This window comes from Sebastes umbrosus, chromosome 8 (genome assembly GCF_015220745.1).
Source record: "Sebastes umbrosus isolate fSebUmb1 chromosome 8, fSebUmb1.pri, whole genome shotgun sequence".
Lineage (NCBI taxonomy): Eukaryota > Metazoa > Chordata > Actinopteri > Perciformes > Sebastidae > Sebastes > Sebastes umbrosus.
The window spans coordinates 13,983,767-13,999,283 of NC_051276.1; the positions used below are offsets into that span (position 1 = coordinate 13,983,767).

The following is a 15,517-nucleotide window of genomic DNA, read 5'->3' on the forward strand; positions in this document are numbered from 1 at the left end:
TTCCTTGTATTCCAAAGGGAACGCTGAGGGCCTTCTGGAATGAACTCCGAGTTCCGGAGTCCTTGTGTACCTGTCACTCATCCCCATGAAAGGGGACACACACACGCACACACACACACATACACATACATACGCAACTGGTCGCAGCATAAAGCTGGCAGATGACAGCTGTACAACCAGAGACTGGCACTGGCTCATTACTGCATCATTCATCAGCGTGACATAATGAAGGAATGTTTGAAGAGCTGTTGATGATGTTGTTGTGTTGGAGGATAGAAGGGCTGAATGCAATCCAGCAGCTTCCATCATCTCTCCTCTGACTAGCTGTTTTTGCTAAAGAAAACCTCTTAAAAGCTGTATTCTGTCTAAGCCACATGACATCACTTCTGTCTTTTGTGATTGGCTACTTGGTGGTCGGTCTCATTTGTTGTTGAGAGAGCAGAGAGCTTGTTGGATATAGGTACAAAACTTTTTTCAGACGTGTAAATCATCTTTGTTTTTCTTAGATGTGTTGATTATTATAATTGATTTAGAGAGGTGGTTTTAAAAAGTAAGTAGGAGAGGAAAACAGTGTGAGTGTTTCTTTTGAAAGTTGTACAACGAAAAGTGGTGTAGACAACACAACTTCTTCTTGCCCTCAATAGACTGGTGCAGGGATGACGTATTTTTTTAGGCTAACCCGGAAGTTAGAATCGCACGGGTTCCCGATTTTTCCATTTGGTTTTGGAAAATAAGCTCCATGCCAAACAAATATTTATGATACTTTCACGTTTTTGTTCCTTAAGATAATTTCCACAAATGAAGACCACTTTATGGTTTTTGAAGTGTGAATGCAAATCGCCAGAAGTAAAAAGCAATGTTAAGCTATAAACGAACTACGCCACTATAAAACAAAGCTGTAAAGGCGGACATGTTGGCGTGATGACGTTTAGTAGTCTCATTTAGCCACTTGTTAACAACCGCCTTTTTTAAGACACATAAAAGCCACAATATTTCGATATTTCTCGATGTTTATATCGTAGAACAAAACCTTAAAATGTCTTAAGCTTGTGTTAACTACAGACCCTATTTCAGGCATCTAACTAAAAACCCATTAAAAAAAAACCTCGACTTCCAGACGAGAGAAAGTGCTAAAATGCTAACTCATTTCCCTGTTTTAGGACTCATTCCTGCACCACTCTATATATACAACATACTTTAAGACTATGTGTCTATAAGCTATATAGACTGAGAAGCTAAAGAACCATTTTCTTGCTTTGATATCTGTCAGTGAGCGCAACCTTTTAATCCGACTTCGGTAAGACTTGAAGTGTAAGGGAATCTGTCTGATCCTTTCTCCTCCTAATATTAGTAGAGTAGTAATAAAAGAGAGAGCTTTGTCACAGGGACTCGAAGGCAAAACATAATTGAATTTCAAAGTAAGTTTAGCCAAAACAGTCAGAGAGATGACCTCAGCTTCCCAGCAGCCAGATCACACAGTGGGGTTCATTATGACATTCCAGCACATGTGGGATGGCTCGGTTCATCTCAACACTGACAGGAAGAAGAACATGGAGATAAGACCAGGCACTGAAAGTACATGGAAGTCAAGAGAGAGAAGGAGGGAGAGAGAGAGAGAGAGAGAGAGAGAGCAAAAGCAAAAACCTTTCACCTTCCATGTTTCTTTAGCTGTACCGACGGCACTGTCAAACACCAGTAAGATGAACTACTACTTAGAAGGAAGAAGGGGGCAGGAAAGGAGCAGTGTTGTCAAATGAGTGTGTCTTAAGTGGAAGGGGGAGGCGGGTAGTGTTTACACGGGCTCGGTGAAAGGGCTTTTCTGGTAGGCCTTGTTTGACATGGCCAGGATAACTAATGAATATGTTCTCTCTCGTTCTGTTTGTCTGTCTATCTTCCTCTAAAATCTCCTATCTTCATCTTACCATCTCATGCACAATATCCCTCTCCCTCACCTCTATATCCCCTCCGTCTATCTAAATATCTGTCTTCTTCTTTTCTTTTCGTGTTTCAGTTTGTACAAAGCGGCAACTGTTGAAAAGAGGCCTTTTAGCTTTTGGGGGTTTGTGGGGCCACGGTTGTTAATTGTGTGTTTACAGTGGCCCCTATATCCTGCCATCAAGCCTGAAAAAAGCCCTATAGGGGAGACCTGAAAGCTCACACTGGCATCTGAAAGGCCATTTTAGTGAAAGAGCTTGAAACAATTATAGTGTCCGTGAAGTGCCTGGAAATTCGGCCAGTTTCAGAGCACAAATGGTTTGACTTGCTGCGTGTTTTGACATTAGTGGTACTTAGTGAGGTTTGGACTGGAGCCCCATTGGTCAGTGCAGGTTTTTACAGGGGCTTGCACCTAACAGCTTTATGTTTACTTTCATATTCCTTTAACTACATTACCAATGTCCCCCCACCATCCAAGAATACATTATATTATGAATATGGGTGTAAGAAAATATCGATGTATATTTGCGATACTGTATCGATTCTTCAATACACAGTACGATTTTTAATTAACCTCTTAAAAATCCAATTGCCCGCCAGGTGCCCCGGACGCTATTCTGTCTTTTGGAGGTTGTAGCGGGCTCGGTTTTGAAGCTAGATTGAAAATACTGGCATCATATGAAACTAGAAAACCCAAAGAATCCATTGGTACCAACCATAATTCATACTTGCATCTCACCTCAATAATCGGGAATGAAAATGGGTTCAATATGGGTACCCACAAGTCTCCCCTTTACAGACATCCCCACTTTATGCTAATGCCATGCAGTTTGGGGCAAAATCATGCAGTTTTTTGCATGCTGAAGAAATGTGTTATTTTCACCTATTTCACCTATATAGTAAATTTGAATATTTCTGTATTCTGGGGTCCCTAAACAGTCTTGAAGTTCATTAATAAATTAGGTATCACTGTAAAGCTGAGACTCTTGTGGATCCAATGAGCCCAATTGTATTCATGTGTAATGATGTTAATGCCCATAGTAACCATTTCACATAGTGACTTTTTTTTTTACTCAGATGTTATACATATGGTAGTGTGTCTTTATGACAGTTTTCCTAAAAAATTGATTTGAAAAAAATCGCAATATATTGCCTTGCTTACAGTAACGTAATATATTTAATCGTTACCTCTGTATCGTTACGTATCGTATCACCAGGTTCTTGCCAATACACAGCCCTTCTTATGAACAGCTGCTTATCTCTATTTGAACTTGTTTGGAACACTTTATACACTTCATACATTTTCACCTCCATGAAGTCAATCTTTTTTTCTTGAAGATAAGATTTGATGACATTCAGGGTCAGAGCCTTCTTGCTTTCTAAAACAGCCGAATACTTGACCTTGGTCACTCTCCCTCCCACAGACCGATAGGACAGGCTCATAGAAAAACTGCGTATTACCTCATCACAGGCAGTCTTTGTATCCAAAGTATTCAGAGGTAGAAGACAAAGACCACAAAAAAAGGAGAACAAGATCAAAACCCTATTAAGATGAAGTAGTATGATACTGGATTAAGAGTATAAAATAGAGAGGTGATAGATTATCTCAAATAACTTGCTCACATGCCTGACATTTCCAAAGGAGATAGGTAATAATAAAGTCAACATACTAGAAAGAAGGATCGTAGAGCTACTGCTACCTAGCCAAATAATTGTTAATAATGTGATGGCATCCGCAGATGCACAGACAATGTAATAAAGACTAGCTCACAGCAAAGACAATTTATACGATATACATTTTGTTACATGGATTCCTGTAATATTTGCTGGTTTTAAATCAGGTAATTGTATTTCGTTGGACACCTCACCTATTAGCTTTTGTGCCGGGAGCATTTATGAATTAAACATTCTGCTCGGCTGTGGCTTTTCTTTTTGTCTTTTTATCTCTCTTCCACTGTCTTTTTCACATGCCCACACACACACACACACACACACACACACACACAGAGCAGTAGCCAGGGATCCCAGGTGCAGGATGGATGTGAAAGGCTTTGTGTTTTGTCAACATCACAGCAGCACCTCACATGACCATCCAGTGGACTCACATAGGGAGGACTGGGGCAAAGAAAGTGGAAGATGAGAAGAGAAAAAGAGGAGATAGGGAGGCTGTGAGGAATAGTTGAGAATAAAGTGGAGGAGAAAAAACAGACATGTGAAAGGGCTAAAGAAATAGATATAGGACAAAGAAGAAAAGGGGAGAGAGGGAGAGGTTGGCATCGAGTGAGACAAAGTGAGTGAGTATTCGCGAGCGGGATGGAGTAAGAGATGGGAGGGAGGGAGGGGCAGAGTGAGAGAAAGGGTGGAAAAGGCCAGTGGCCTCTGCTCTGTCCCCTCTGTGTGCCGCTAAACTGCCCACCAGTTCCCCGCAGCTCTGTCACTTCTCGTTTGTTAATCCCCCGTTCTTCTCTCCCTCCTACTCTTCCTCGCTCCCTTTCTCTCAAATCGGTCAATTGTTAATGTGACCCCTTTAAACCCCACCGTCTCTCTCTTGCAGTATTGTCAACACATTATCAGTGTGTACAAGAGAGACATTTAGAAAGGGAAGTGCTTGATGACAAATGACTAAGTATCTGCTGAAGTTATAGTTGTATTGACATACATGAAACATACTATATCATATTAATAGTGCACACACTGATGAAAGAATGGCAAACATAATGTGCATACTCCCATTTATCACAGTCAACATGGAATGAGATGAATGAGCACCATCACCACCTCATGCACTGAACACAGCATTTGCTCCTTGATCGTAACAGAGATGAGAAAAGTCAAAGCATTAGATCCAAATATAATTGGTGAGCTACAATATTTGATCTTTCTAATAACATTAGTTGTGACTTTCCTTTCTTTGAGCCTTAGTCACTGAAGTCAAGTTGTGGTAGCCTTTTGTGAATACAGATTCATGAATGTCAAACAATACAAGTGCAGCACATTGACAACAAAGCACATAAGTGACAGTGACATGAATCAAGAGAGAAAGCGACATTTGTGAAGCACATGTGTACATGTGCATACTGTACATTTTTTGTCTCATGTGTGTAGTAATGTGTGTGTGTGTGTGTGTGTGGTTGTGGTTGTGTCTGTAGTTTCAGTCCATTAGGGAGCTTTAAGCGTTTATGCCTGGAGGAAGTTCTTTGATGTTTTGTGAAAGACAGCTGAGCTCGGATGAAAGAGAAGATACCACACCCGTTATCTGACGTTTGACTGACCACCGTGAACATATACAGCACATTTTCAAGTTTCCATCTCATCCTTCTCTGTAAATTATCTTCCTATCCAATGAACACACTATCGCTGCTGTATGTTCAGTTAGTTTAATTTGCCACACCCCTCTAGCGATACTACCGAAACAAGGCTTCTGCTAGCTAGCTAGCTTTTAACATATATTTCATGATGGAATACTCTATCAAAGACAATAGACCATTTCAATTAAATTGCATTGCTAGGCAACATCTTGGGTCCATGTTTGCTTCCTGTCAGCTTATGTCATTGGTTGCGTCTGAAATCACATACTATGCATTACATACTCAATACATATACTATCGTTCAACATACTTTTGTGTGAATAAACAGTAGTATGCATCTTTTCGGATGCACTGAGCAGTGATTTACGTCATCACTTCCTGAGAACGTTCCTGCTGGTTGGAGACGCATAACCATGGTAACCCGTACCAACTTCATTTGACCAAAACGACGATTTGTGAGAATCTAAGTCTGAATGAATTTTTTTTATATTTTACGCCTAACAAAGTGAAGTTTTATACTTAGAGCTAAATTGATGTTACAGAGGTGTTCGTCAACGTCTGTTACGAACGTTGTCGTCACTACCACATTGCATTGTGGGATATTTATGCCGCTGTAGTGTCCAGCGTTGCATACTGTAATATTTCACCGGAAATACTATACAATTTGCGTACTATTAGTTTCATACTAAGGTTTTGGATGTACTAAAAAATCTCACACACAACATAATTCATGTTAGTATGGAATTTCGGACGCAACCTGCCTCAACGGAATTGCATTGCTAGGCAACAGCTTGGGTCCATGTTTACTTCCTGTCAGCTTATGTCATTCACATACACTGCAACAGGAAGTATACTGGGACCCATTTGGAATGTTTTTGTTTCTGTTTTTTGAAATTGTCTATACAAATGAATAACACAGCTTCACGAGGCAGCACTTTGTCTTATCTTAATTATATTGTTAAATGGGGGTATCAGACCAGCAAAGGACCCTGCATTCATTTCTTAGGGCACAGCCCCTTCATTATAATATTCCAACAAAACGATAGATCTTGAAGTAATTGCACTTCAGTGTGTGTACTTCCAGGAGGAATTACTCAGGCTTAACTCTAACTCAAAAAGATGAAAGTCGTCTCAGCTGAAACTGAAACTTGGGGTATTTCAGGTAATAAAAATTCTCTATATAAATTCCCAGCCTCTGAGCTTTGTCTCATAATGGAACTATTATGCGGTAGATGAGTGTGCAGACATGAAAGCTGTCACACCAAATGCTGTTGCCGTGATTGAGCACATGAGCTAAGAATGGAGAATAGAGTGTGAAAAGATGGGCTATTAAGAACACCAGAAAATACCAGTTTTAGAAGATTTGAAAGTGGCCACACTGCCACAAAAGGTTTTTAGCTATAGCTAGCCCACTTGTTGCTTGTATTTTATGGTTCACACATTTTTCATGAAGACTATATGCTGAAAACCACAATACTTTTGTTGCACTTGAGGACAATCCAGCTTTACATGCCCCAACACGTAAAAGTGGCCAGTAGTGCTTTCAATTTCTAAGAAGGATACCGCAACCACTTATACTGTACGTTAACATTTGCTGAGATAAATAAAAGTAGATGAGTGGTTCATACATCCTGACTGGGCCCTCTCACACATACTGCCTCTGTGTGTATTGATTCTCATTGTTTATGAGAAGCATCTGCTTAGAAAAGAAAACCTGAACTCGAGAAGGAGAAGCTGAAAGAGGAGCAGGAGAGCAGATTCGGTATCTGCTAGTAGTTTATTTCAGAGAGGAAGGACTCATGCTTATTTTGGACCATCTCCGCTCGCAGCTGTTAAGCATCTGGTCTCAATGAACATGCTGGAGTGAATGAATTTATCTTAAAAGGCATGAAGGAAAGACACTTCCGTGATCCTTTTTTCCCCTCAAGTGACAAACAGGTGCCTTTTTGAAATAGGATAAGTAGGGAATACAACAGCTTTGTTCTAGCTCGTAGGAGCTGTATCAGTTGTAAAAAAAAAATCCTGCTGTAACACAGCATCAGGTGTTCCAGCTCATAGTTTTTGTGTTTATAAAATTTTCTCTCATCCATTTTAATTTATTTACATTTTCAGTAAATTCATTATAGTAAGTTAGATTGTGATTCAGTTCAGTCAGCCGGCTCATGTGGAATGGATTTATCATGTGAATACAGCTGAGTATGCACAGAGTTGATATTTGCCGTCTTGGCTCTGAACCTCATCACTCCCTGCATGCGTACACCAGCACAGCAGAGATTGGGGGAGGAAAGATATTAAACTTCTTCCCCCAGGGGGAACTTACAAACCTACAGGTGGATGCTGGGGCGGAGGCTGTGCTCATGAAATAAAGAGGCAGCGGCAGAATTCACACTAGTAAAATCGCATGAACTGCAGAATGAAAACGCCATAATGCCAAAGAACACAACTATTTTACAATTAAAAATGCAAGAAAAACTGACACAATAAACATGTTTATGTAGTACAAGCTTGCTCATGAAATGCTACATGACCAGCAGTAGCAGCAAGTCTTACAGCAGGTGTTGCAAATAAGCAGTGAAAGAGCAGAGTTGGGTCAGAGCGCCTTATTGCAAAGGGTGTGTTAGATATACAAGTATGTAGTAGAGTATATCACACCTTGAAATGTCTGCCTGAATTGCTTACAAGCTTTTCTTTTTGAAATATGTTGGAGCATGTTTCACCAAATATTAAATACATGATTTATCTCCTTGCTCTTTTTGACGTTTTTAACTTAACATAACTTTTTTCCACTCAGTAAGCTGCAAATAATAATGAACTCTGGCTGTGTTACTGCAAACACTTGCAGATATTTTTCTATTTTGCAGATATTCTCCAGTCTAAACACCCTCTAGTAGCATAGGCCCAAACATTTGATGGCATTAATAATGCAATCCCTGACCCTGGCAGTGTTGGTGCTTTTTCCGCTATAAAAATGTATTATGAATCTATGATTCATGCGTGTCATTTCAACTTGTTTTTCCTGTCTCTCTCCCAACTAAATTTCTCCTATTTTCTCATTTTGCCTTTTTTACAGGCAACATATTGGACAGTATGCTGCTGAGAGCGTCCAGTAAGGAGGCAGTGGAGAGTGGGAAGGAGACCAGTGGCAGCACAGCTCCTGCTTCATCCTCCCAGAGACTACTGTGGTGTCACTGTTATCACCACTGCCCCGAAGATTCAACCAATAATACGTGCAGGTACTGTAAAAACAACAACAAATGTAACACATGTGCATATGCCTGATAAACATTCACTTGTGTCAATGGTTGCTTTACTTCCTGTCCTTGTTTTTTTCAGGACGGATGGCTACTGTTTCACCATGGTGGAGGAGGAGGGAGGGGTACCAGTCCAGACTGCAGGTTGCCTCGGGCTCCGAGGATCAGAATTTCAGTGTAGGGTGAGTAGATGACTGTAACATTACAAGCCACATAACTGCTCCCTTTTGCAACCATTTCCTTAGCATCCGCTATCACAGATCTTGATCTTAACTTAATTTAGATGGAAATAATCACAAGAGGGTAAGTGAATAAAGCAGAACATTCCAAAACGACTGTATACAGTAATCACCAAATGACCAAATTAAATTTAGAGTTGTAACTAACAATTGTTTTCATTGTTGATTAATCTCTTGATTTGATCTTTGATTAACTGATAAATATTAGATTAATAGTTAAAAATGTGCATCACAATTTCCCAGAGACAAATGTAACATCTTCAAACCCATTTTGAATAAAACGGTTTTCGATATACTATGACACAAAACGGAGAAAATAAAATGAAATTGTCAAAATTTATGATTATCTCTGCCGATTGACTATTCAGTTTATTGTTTAAGCACCAACTTAAAGGAACAGTGTGTAACATTTTGGGGGACCTATTAGCAGAAATGGAATATAATATTTATAACTATGTTTTCATTAGTTTATAATCGCCTGAAATAAAATTGTGTTTTTGTTAGCTTAGAATGAGCCCTTCGTATCTACATAGGAAGCGGTTCCTCTTCACGGAGTCCACTATGGTGCTATGTTTCTTCAGTAGCACAGAATGGACAAACCAAAACACCAACTATAGAGACAGCCTGCATTTTTACATGATTATGAGCCGCTGAGTGCAAAACCGTGGTACAGCCAGCCGCCGTCTGACTTCTGTTGTTCCTACAGTAGTGTTATTATGGTAAAGATGTTACCACGGTTTTGCACTTGGTGGCCCACGTTACCATAGTCTTGGAAAGGAAGGAGTGAGCGTAGGGATACTCAGTTGGTTGCAACCACACCACTAGATGCCACCAAATTCTACACACTGTACCTTTAACCAAGAACTGAACACAGAAATTATAAAAAAGGAAAAAGAGAGAGAAAAAAATACTTTTCTGTCTTCCAGGACACCGGGAATTCTCGTCAAAGGAGATCACTGGAGTGCTGCACAGACCAAGATTACTGTAACAAAAACCTGCATCCTACACTGCCACCGCTCAAACCACCTCGTAAGTTCATCTATCTCCCTCCTCTCGTCCCTCTGCAACTCTTTCTTGCCCATGAAACACAAGAACAACTTTTAAGAGCTACTTGTTCTCCAGTTGGCAGGTGACAGTGACAGTGTGGCAATGATATAGACAGGGCCAAGAACTGTAACTGATGGTGTTACAGCACACAGGATTCAGAGATAGAGATATCATGACATTGTCGGAGAGGCAAAGACAGCTTAAGTGGGGGAGCCAGCGGGAGTTACTGTCAAACCGTCCTGGAGCTCGCCAAAGCTGCTGGATGTCGAGAGAATACCGAGGCCTCTACTGTGTACAACACTATACTCCATGTGCGAGTGTGAGGGACTTTTTGTGTATTTGAGAGACAGTAAGCCTAGATTCCCAGGGAAATCACAAGCCCCAGCAGACAGCGAGGGCAGTCATCAATCTGAAACCCTATCATAGGGGATCAGGAAGAGAATTCATCGACTAGGCTGAGGGCTTCCTCTCGCTGTTGACTGGGGCCTTGAGGGAAAAGAGTGTGTGCCAGAAGAAAATGAAAAATTGATGAGTGAAATATGATTTGTACTTGATTTACTGTACAGCGGTTCTTTCAAGTGACTTGTACAGGATGACTGATTTCTTGGTATAATTTTCTCTATTTCCTCCCCATGTTTTAGGGATATTAGAGATTTTGATTTGATTTTTTTTTTGTTTCATCTCAAGTTTCTTGAGCAGAAAATGATTCCAACCATTTATCTTTACAGGAAAAAGACTGTGATTGATTTTTCTTTCCTTTTTCCGACATTGTTTCATATCTCTTCCTACCTTTATCCTGCTCCTCTCTTCTATTCCATCTTATTTTTCTTCTCTCACCCCACCCACCTTTTTTTCACTTCTTCATCCTCTCCTCTCCAGTCTATGTAGATGGAAAGATCCACCACATGGCCTTGTTGATCTCAGTCACTGTGTGCAGCATCATACTGGCTGTCATTATTGTCTTCTGCTACTTCAGGTAATTACATGTGATCATCAAACACATACAGATTATCCAAATCCAGTTTCCAGAAACACTTTATAAAGACCCTTAGTTTATAATGCACATAGTGTATATTACATGGTTATGGATATTTGTATTCTCAATAGTACTTTGTCTATGATATTTTGTATCCTGTTAAGAGGGTATGCTGAATGATTCTGTGTTCTTAAAGGTACAAGCGTCAGGAGTCTCGTCCTCGGTACAGTATTGGTCTGGAGCAGGATGAGACCTACATCCCCCCTGGTGAATCTCTGAGGGACCTGATAGAGCAGTCCCAAAGCTCTGGCTCAGGCTCAGGGCTCCCTCTATTGGTGAGATACTCAGATTGCAGCTAAACACCTGTTGGATTAAAAAGATGCTCCATGGATCTCTTACATGCACACATTAGGGCATCCTACTTGATAGATTTTGTCTCATGTATTTCCACAGAGGAAGTATGTAGGGAGATCATTTTGCTTAATTTCATACTTACCATAAGATTTGTATATATATTCTAAATTTGAGCGTGCTATGAAACAATGAAAACACTATTCCTGATTTAGCTTGGGAGGTCCTATATCCATCTGAGACTCACAAAACCTTAGTTTGCTAATAGCTCATCTTAAAAACCGTAACCCTATTTTTCCATCTTTTGCTTCCTCCTCAGGTGCAGCGAACGATAGCCAAGCAGATCCAGATGGTGAAACAGATAGGCAAGGGGAGGTATGGCGAGGTGTGGATGGGCAGATGGAGGGGAGAGAAAGTGGCTGTTAAAGTTTTCTTCACCACTGAGGAGGCCAGTTGGTTCAGAGAGACTGAGATTTACCAGACCGTCCTAATGAGACATGAGAACATACTGGGTAAGACTGCTTTCTGTTTTTGATTGTGTCTCATGTGTTACTTCTTCCAACCCTTCACACCCTCTTGTTACTGATTTCTAGATTTCTTGTCTCTATTTTTTCATTTGTATGCACTTCTCTGTCAATCTATTTGTCTGTCTCTCTAAAAGTTTAATCTTTCCATCACAATTAACAAAGATCCCATTTGAAGGGAGAGATGATAAATAAGTATTTCTAATATAGTACCAGTAATCCTAAACAATCCTAAATTGTGAACTAATGGATGGATGAATTGGTGTATTGATAAGTGGCTGTTAAGTGAACAAAACAAAAAAGCAACTGACAATAAAAACACGCCATAGTTGAAGTTGGACTGTGTCCACTGTTAACTATGCTGCAGCGACCTACACGGCGCTACTACGCAAGTAGTGAGGTCAAAGATCACTTGCCAGTAAACTAGAAGACAGACTCTATGCTGCAGTGCATTAAGTTGCCTTCCACAGTCCATACTACTACGTTTTGTTTTAAATTGAACACTAAGGATCTTTAATCTGGACCTCATTACAGCCACCAAGTCAGACTATTGCCAAGATTAAGATTTTAGATGGAAGATATAGTACAGCTTCCTTAAAAAAGAAAGAACTTTAAAGCTTTAAATTACCTTTATTTATACTTACTCTGCATGATTTGTTTCAAAAGTAATTTCCCATAGCAGTAGGGAATGGACTCTCTCACAACCAATAAAAAGATCACCTGGTCTGTTCTGCTCTACTTCTATGATTGAGCCTAACTGATTCATCTTCACAGTGAAGTCTACAGTGACTCTTCTTCACTCTCCCTTCATTCACAGGTTTTATAGCTGCTGATATTAAAGGAACTGGCTCCTGGACTCAACTCTACCTAATAACCGACTACCATGAAAACGGCTCTTTGTACGACTACCTCAAATCAACCACTCTAGACAACAAAGCCATGCTGCGACTGGCCTACTCCTCCGTGTCAGGCCTTTGTCACCTCCACACTGAGATCTTCGGCACCCAGGGCAAACCTGCCATCGCCCACAGGGATCTGAAGAGTAAGAACATACTGGTGAAAAGAAATGGCACCTGCTGTATAGCTGACCTAGGACTGGCAGTCAAGTTCATCAGGTGAGTCAGTGACATTTGTTGCTAGAATAATTTGATGAAATATTCCTCTTTTAGTTCTTGATTTGAATCCATATTTTTGCTGTATTTAAGCTCTGGTAGAGGGTCGGAAGTGTTCATAAATCAAAGTATTTTCGACTTGAGGATTCAGTATAATGTGTATAGCTCATTCATCTTTCATTTAAAATGTTTTTTTTTTTTATCTCTGCAGTGACACCAATGAGGTAGACATCCCTCCCAACACCAGAGTCGGTACAAAGCGCTACATGCCTCCGGAGGTTCTGGACGAGACTCTGAACCGAAGTCATTTTCAGTCGTACATCATGGCCGACATGTACAGCTTCGGGCTCATTCTCTGGGAGATCGCTCGGCGTTGTGTCTCAGGAGGTAAACACAGTAAATATACGTTTTTATGTGTTTCTTTTTTGGACACAAACACCTTCTCAGGCCAGACTACCACAAAAATGTACTTTTTTGATGGATTTTGAAAACTTGAAACATGAACAGAGTGTGTTTCTTCTGTATCTTATTTGTTGTAGGGATCCTTGAAGAGTACCAGTTGCCGTACCATGAGTTAGTTCCTACAGACCCTTCATATGAAGACATGAGAGAAGTGGTCTGCATCAAGAGACTACGACCATCCTTTCCTAATCGATGGACCAGCGATGAGGTAAAATACATCAAAATATACTACGTACACATGCACAAACACACGCAAACTAATGACCTTCCTAACATAAATCTGTATCTCCTCAGTGTTTGAGACAGATGGGGAAGCTGATGACAGAATGCTGGGCCCACAACCCTGCCTCCCGCCTCACAGCCCTACGGGTCAAAAAGACACTTGCCAAGATGTCAGAATCGCAGGACATCAAGCTGTGAGCAGGCGCTGCCAGGTGTGTGTTTACACACATAGAAAAGGGCACTAACAATCACACTGGCTCTGGTCCAGGCCACGCAATCCTTTTTTTCCTGGGAAAAGGAGGTGGGACAGGAAGCAAGATCATCACTTGAAGATCGCAGGATCACAAACTTTGAGTCCAGATGCCCAGAACTCTACAATCAAAGTCCCTCTTGAAAAAAAAAAAGTATTACAGGACTGCGATGGTTAACTAAAATTAAAATGAATCAAAAACAATGTGACCCTGTTCTGTCCATCAGAGAAGATGAGACATTTTCATTTCAGGCTAGTGTGAGGACTCTAAAACCAGGTTCCTGTTCACGTGCTCCAAAAGCCCCGGAGAAAGAGATTGAGTTTAACTTGGCACTGTAGCTGCAGAAATACACAATCAAGCTACTGACCAGTGAGTGGAATACTGTATCACTGCTTTCTGTGAAAGCTACCCTACCTGTAGATGAAGGTCCGATTGATAGAAAAGAAAAGGACGTGCTTTAAGGCAATCTGTCATTGCGGCATGACATCTCCTTTCAAAACACTGTCAACCCACTACTGCCTTTATGTTGTAATTGGATTGAACACCCTTTTGTCACTCTTAAATTGACTGCTTTTGGTTATAATGACTGACACTATGTGACAGAAGATAAAGTGTACTTTTGAGGCTTTAAAAGTTTTGTTTACGCTGGTAACGTTTGTAGACACTGAAGAAAAGGTACACCTGTATGTTTGAGTCGTGAAGGGTTATGACAGTTGCAAAAGCTAATTTTCCTTGTAAAACTCAAACTCTTCAAGACTCTTTGTGAAAAATAAAGTTTATGTGTCCAAATAAATTCTGGATCGAGGCTCTACATGCCTCTGTGTTTCCTTGCCCTGCATGAGAGGGGGCTTTATTGAAGCAGGACTGTGCCACCCGTAGGTGCTCCGCCGCAATTACAGGAAGGGAAGTCTGCCAATGCAATCAGTAACTGTTGTACACTAACTGTAGTGGTGACTTATTGCTTGATGATGTAGTGATCTATTATAAATGTGTGGAATTGTGCCTGTGTTAGTTTAGGGGTATCACAAGTCGTTTGTCACGGGGGGACTGCTATCATCAAAACACTCCCAATAATGCAGAGTGGCTCCCATAACTAGGCTGATGATGGATATGTGTGTTTTAGGCAGCTGGACCAGAAGCCTTCACTTAAGATATAACATTCATACACACAGTATTGTTGAAGAAGCGACTGGACCTAGAAAACACCCCCAGCCATCCCCAAACTATCACCAGAATTACCCTGTGGACATCTCAAGGTCACTTTTTCCTGACCACCAGGCTGCCTCATACATGTACATTTAAGTACATGTTGAACTGATTCACCATGATAAACCATTCACAGTTGTCACACTGAAATCAAATGGCAGTTAAGTCTTTAAAAAATCCATCATCTGTCTTCCATCAGGCAAATTTCTCCACTGATTCAAATTCTCACATGGCAGCAGGCAAGTATTAGGAAGCTTAACAGCCTTACTGTCTCACTAAGAAGTGGTTCTCAAGGTAAATCTGGACACCTTCCATCCTCACAGTTAGCAGACTGTTAGTGGTATGCCATCACATCCATTCATTTTCTAGCTTTTTTGTCCATTTGTAAAATCCTTGATAAACTTTCCTTCAGGTCAATGAGTTTGTTTTTTTTATCTCTGCCAACTCAAATAATGGGATGCTCTATCACTGTTGAAGGTGTGGCAGATTTGTTGTGTTATACATGCCCTTTCTTTCCTCTTGGGTGTTGTGCCTTATTTAATCTGTACCTACTGTAGATGTCTGTGAGAGAAAGTGGTGTTTTTAATTCAGTAAAAAGGTTGAACATTCCCCCAATAAAGTGTTTCACTCATC

At 40.6% G+C, this 15,517-nt stretch overlaps 1 protein-coding gene across 1 annotated transcript in view; it reads left to right on the top strand.

Moving 5' to 3' along the window:
* bmpr1ba (bone morphogenetic protein receptor, type IBa) overlaps positions 1–15,517 on the top strand; it is a 109,856-nt gene extending 94,339 nt beyond the window's left edge. Inside the window, exons 4-13 of the mRNA XM_037778073.1 lie at positions 8,314–8,476; positions 8,577–8,676; positions 9,660–9,762; positions 10,660–10,756; positions 10,953–11,091; positions 11,427–11,619; positions 12,449–12,746; positions 12,955–13,130; positions 13,283–13,413; positions 13,500–15,517. Coding sequence (XP_037634001.1) covers positions 8,314–8,476; positions 8,577–8,676; positions 9,660–9,762; positions 10,660–10,756; positions 10,953–11,091; positions 11,427–11,619; positions 12,449–12,746; positions 12,955–13,130; positions 13,283–13,413; positions 13,500–13,625 — 1,526 coding nt within the window. The 3' untranslated portion in view covers positions 13,626–15,517. The remainder of the gene's footprint in view (positions 1–8,313; positions 8,477–8,576; positions 8,677–9,659; positions 9,763–10,659; positions 10,757–10,952; positions 11,092–11,426; positions 11,620–12,448; positions 12,747–12,954; positions 13,131–13,282; positions 13,414–13,499) is intronic.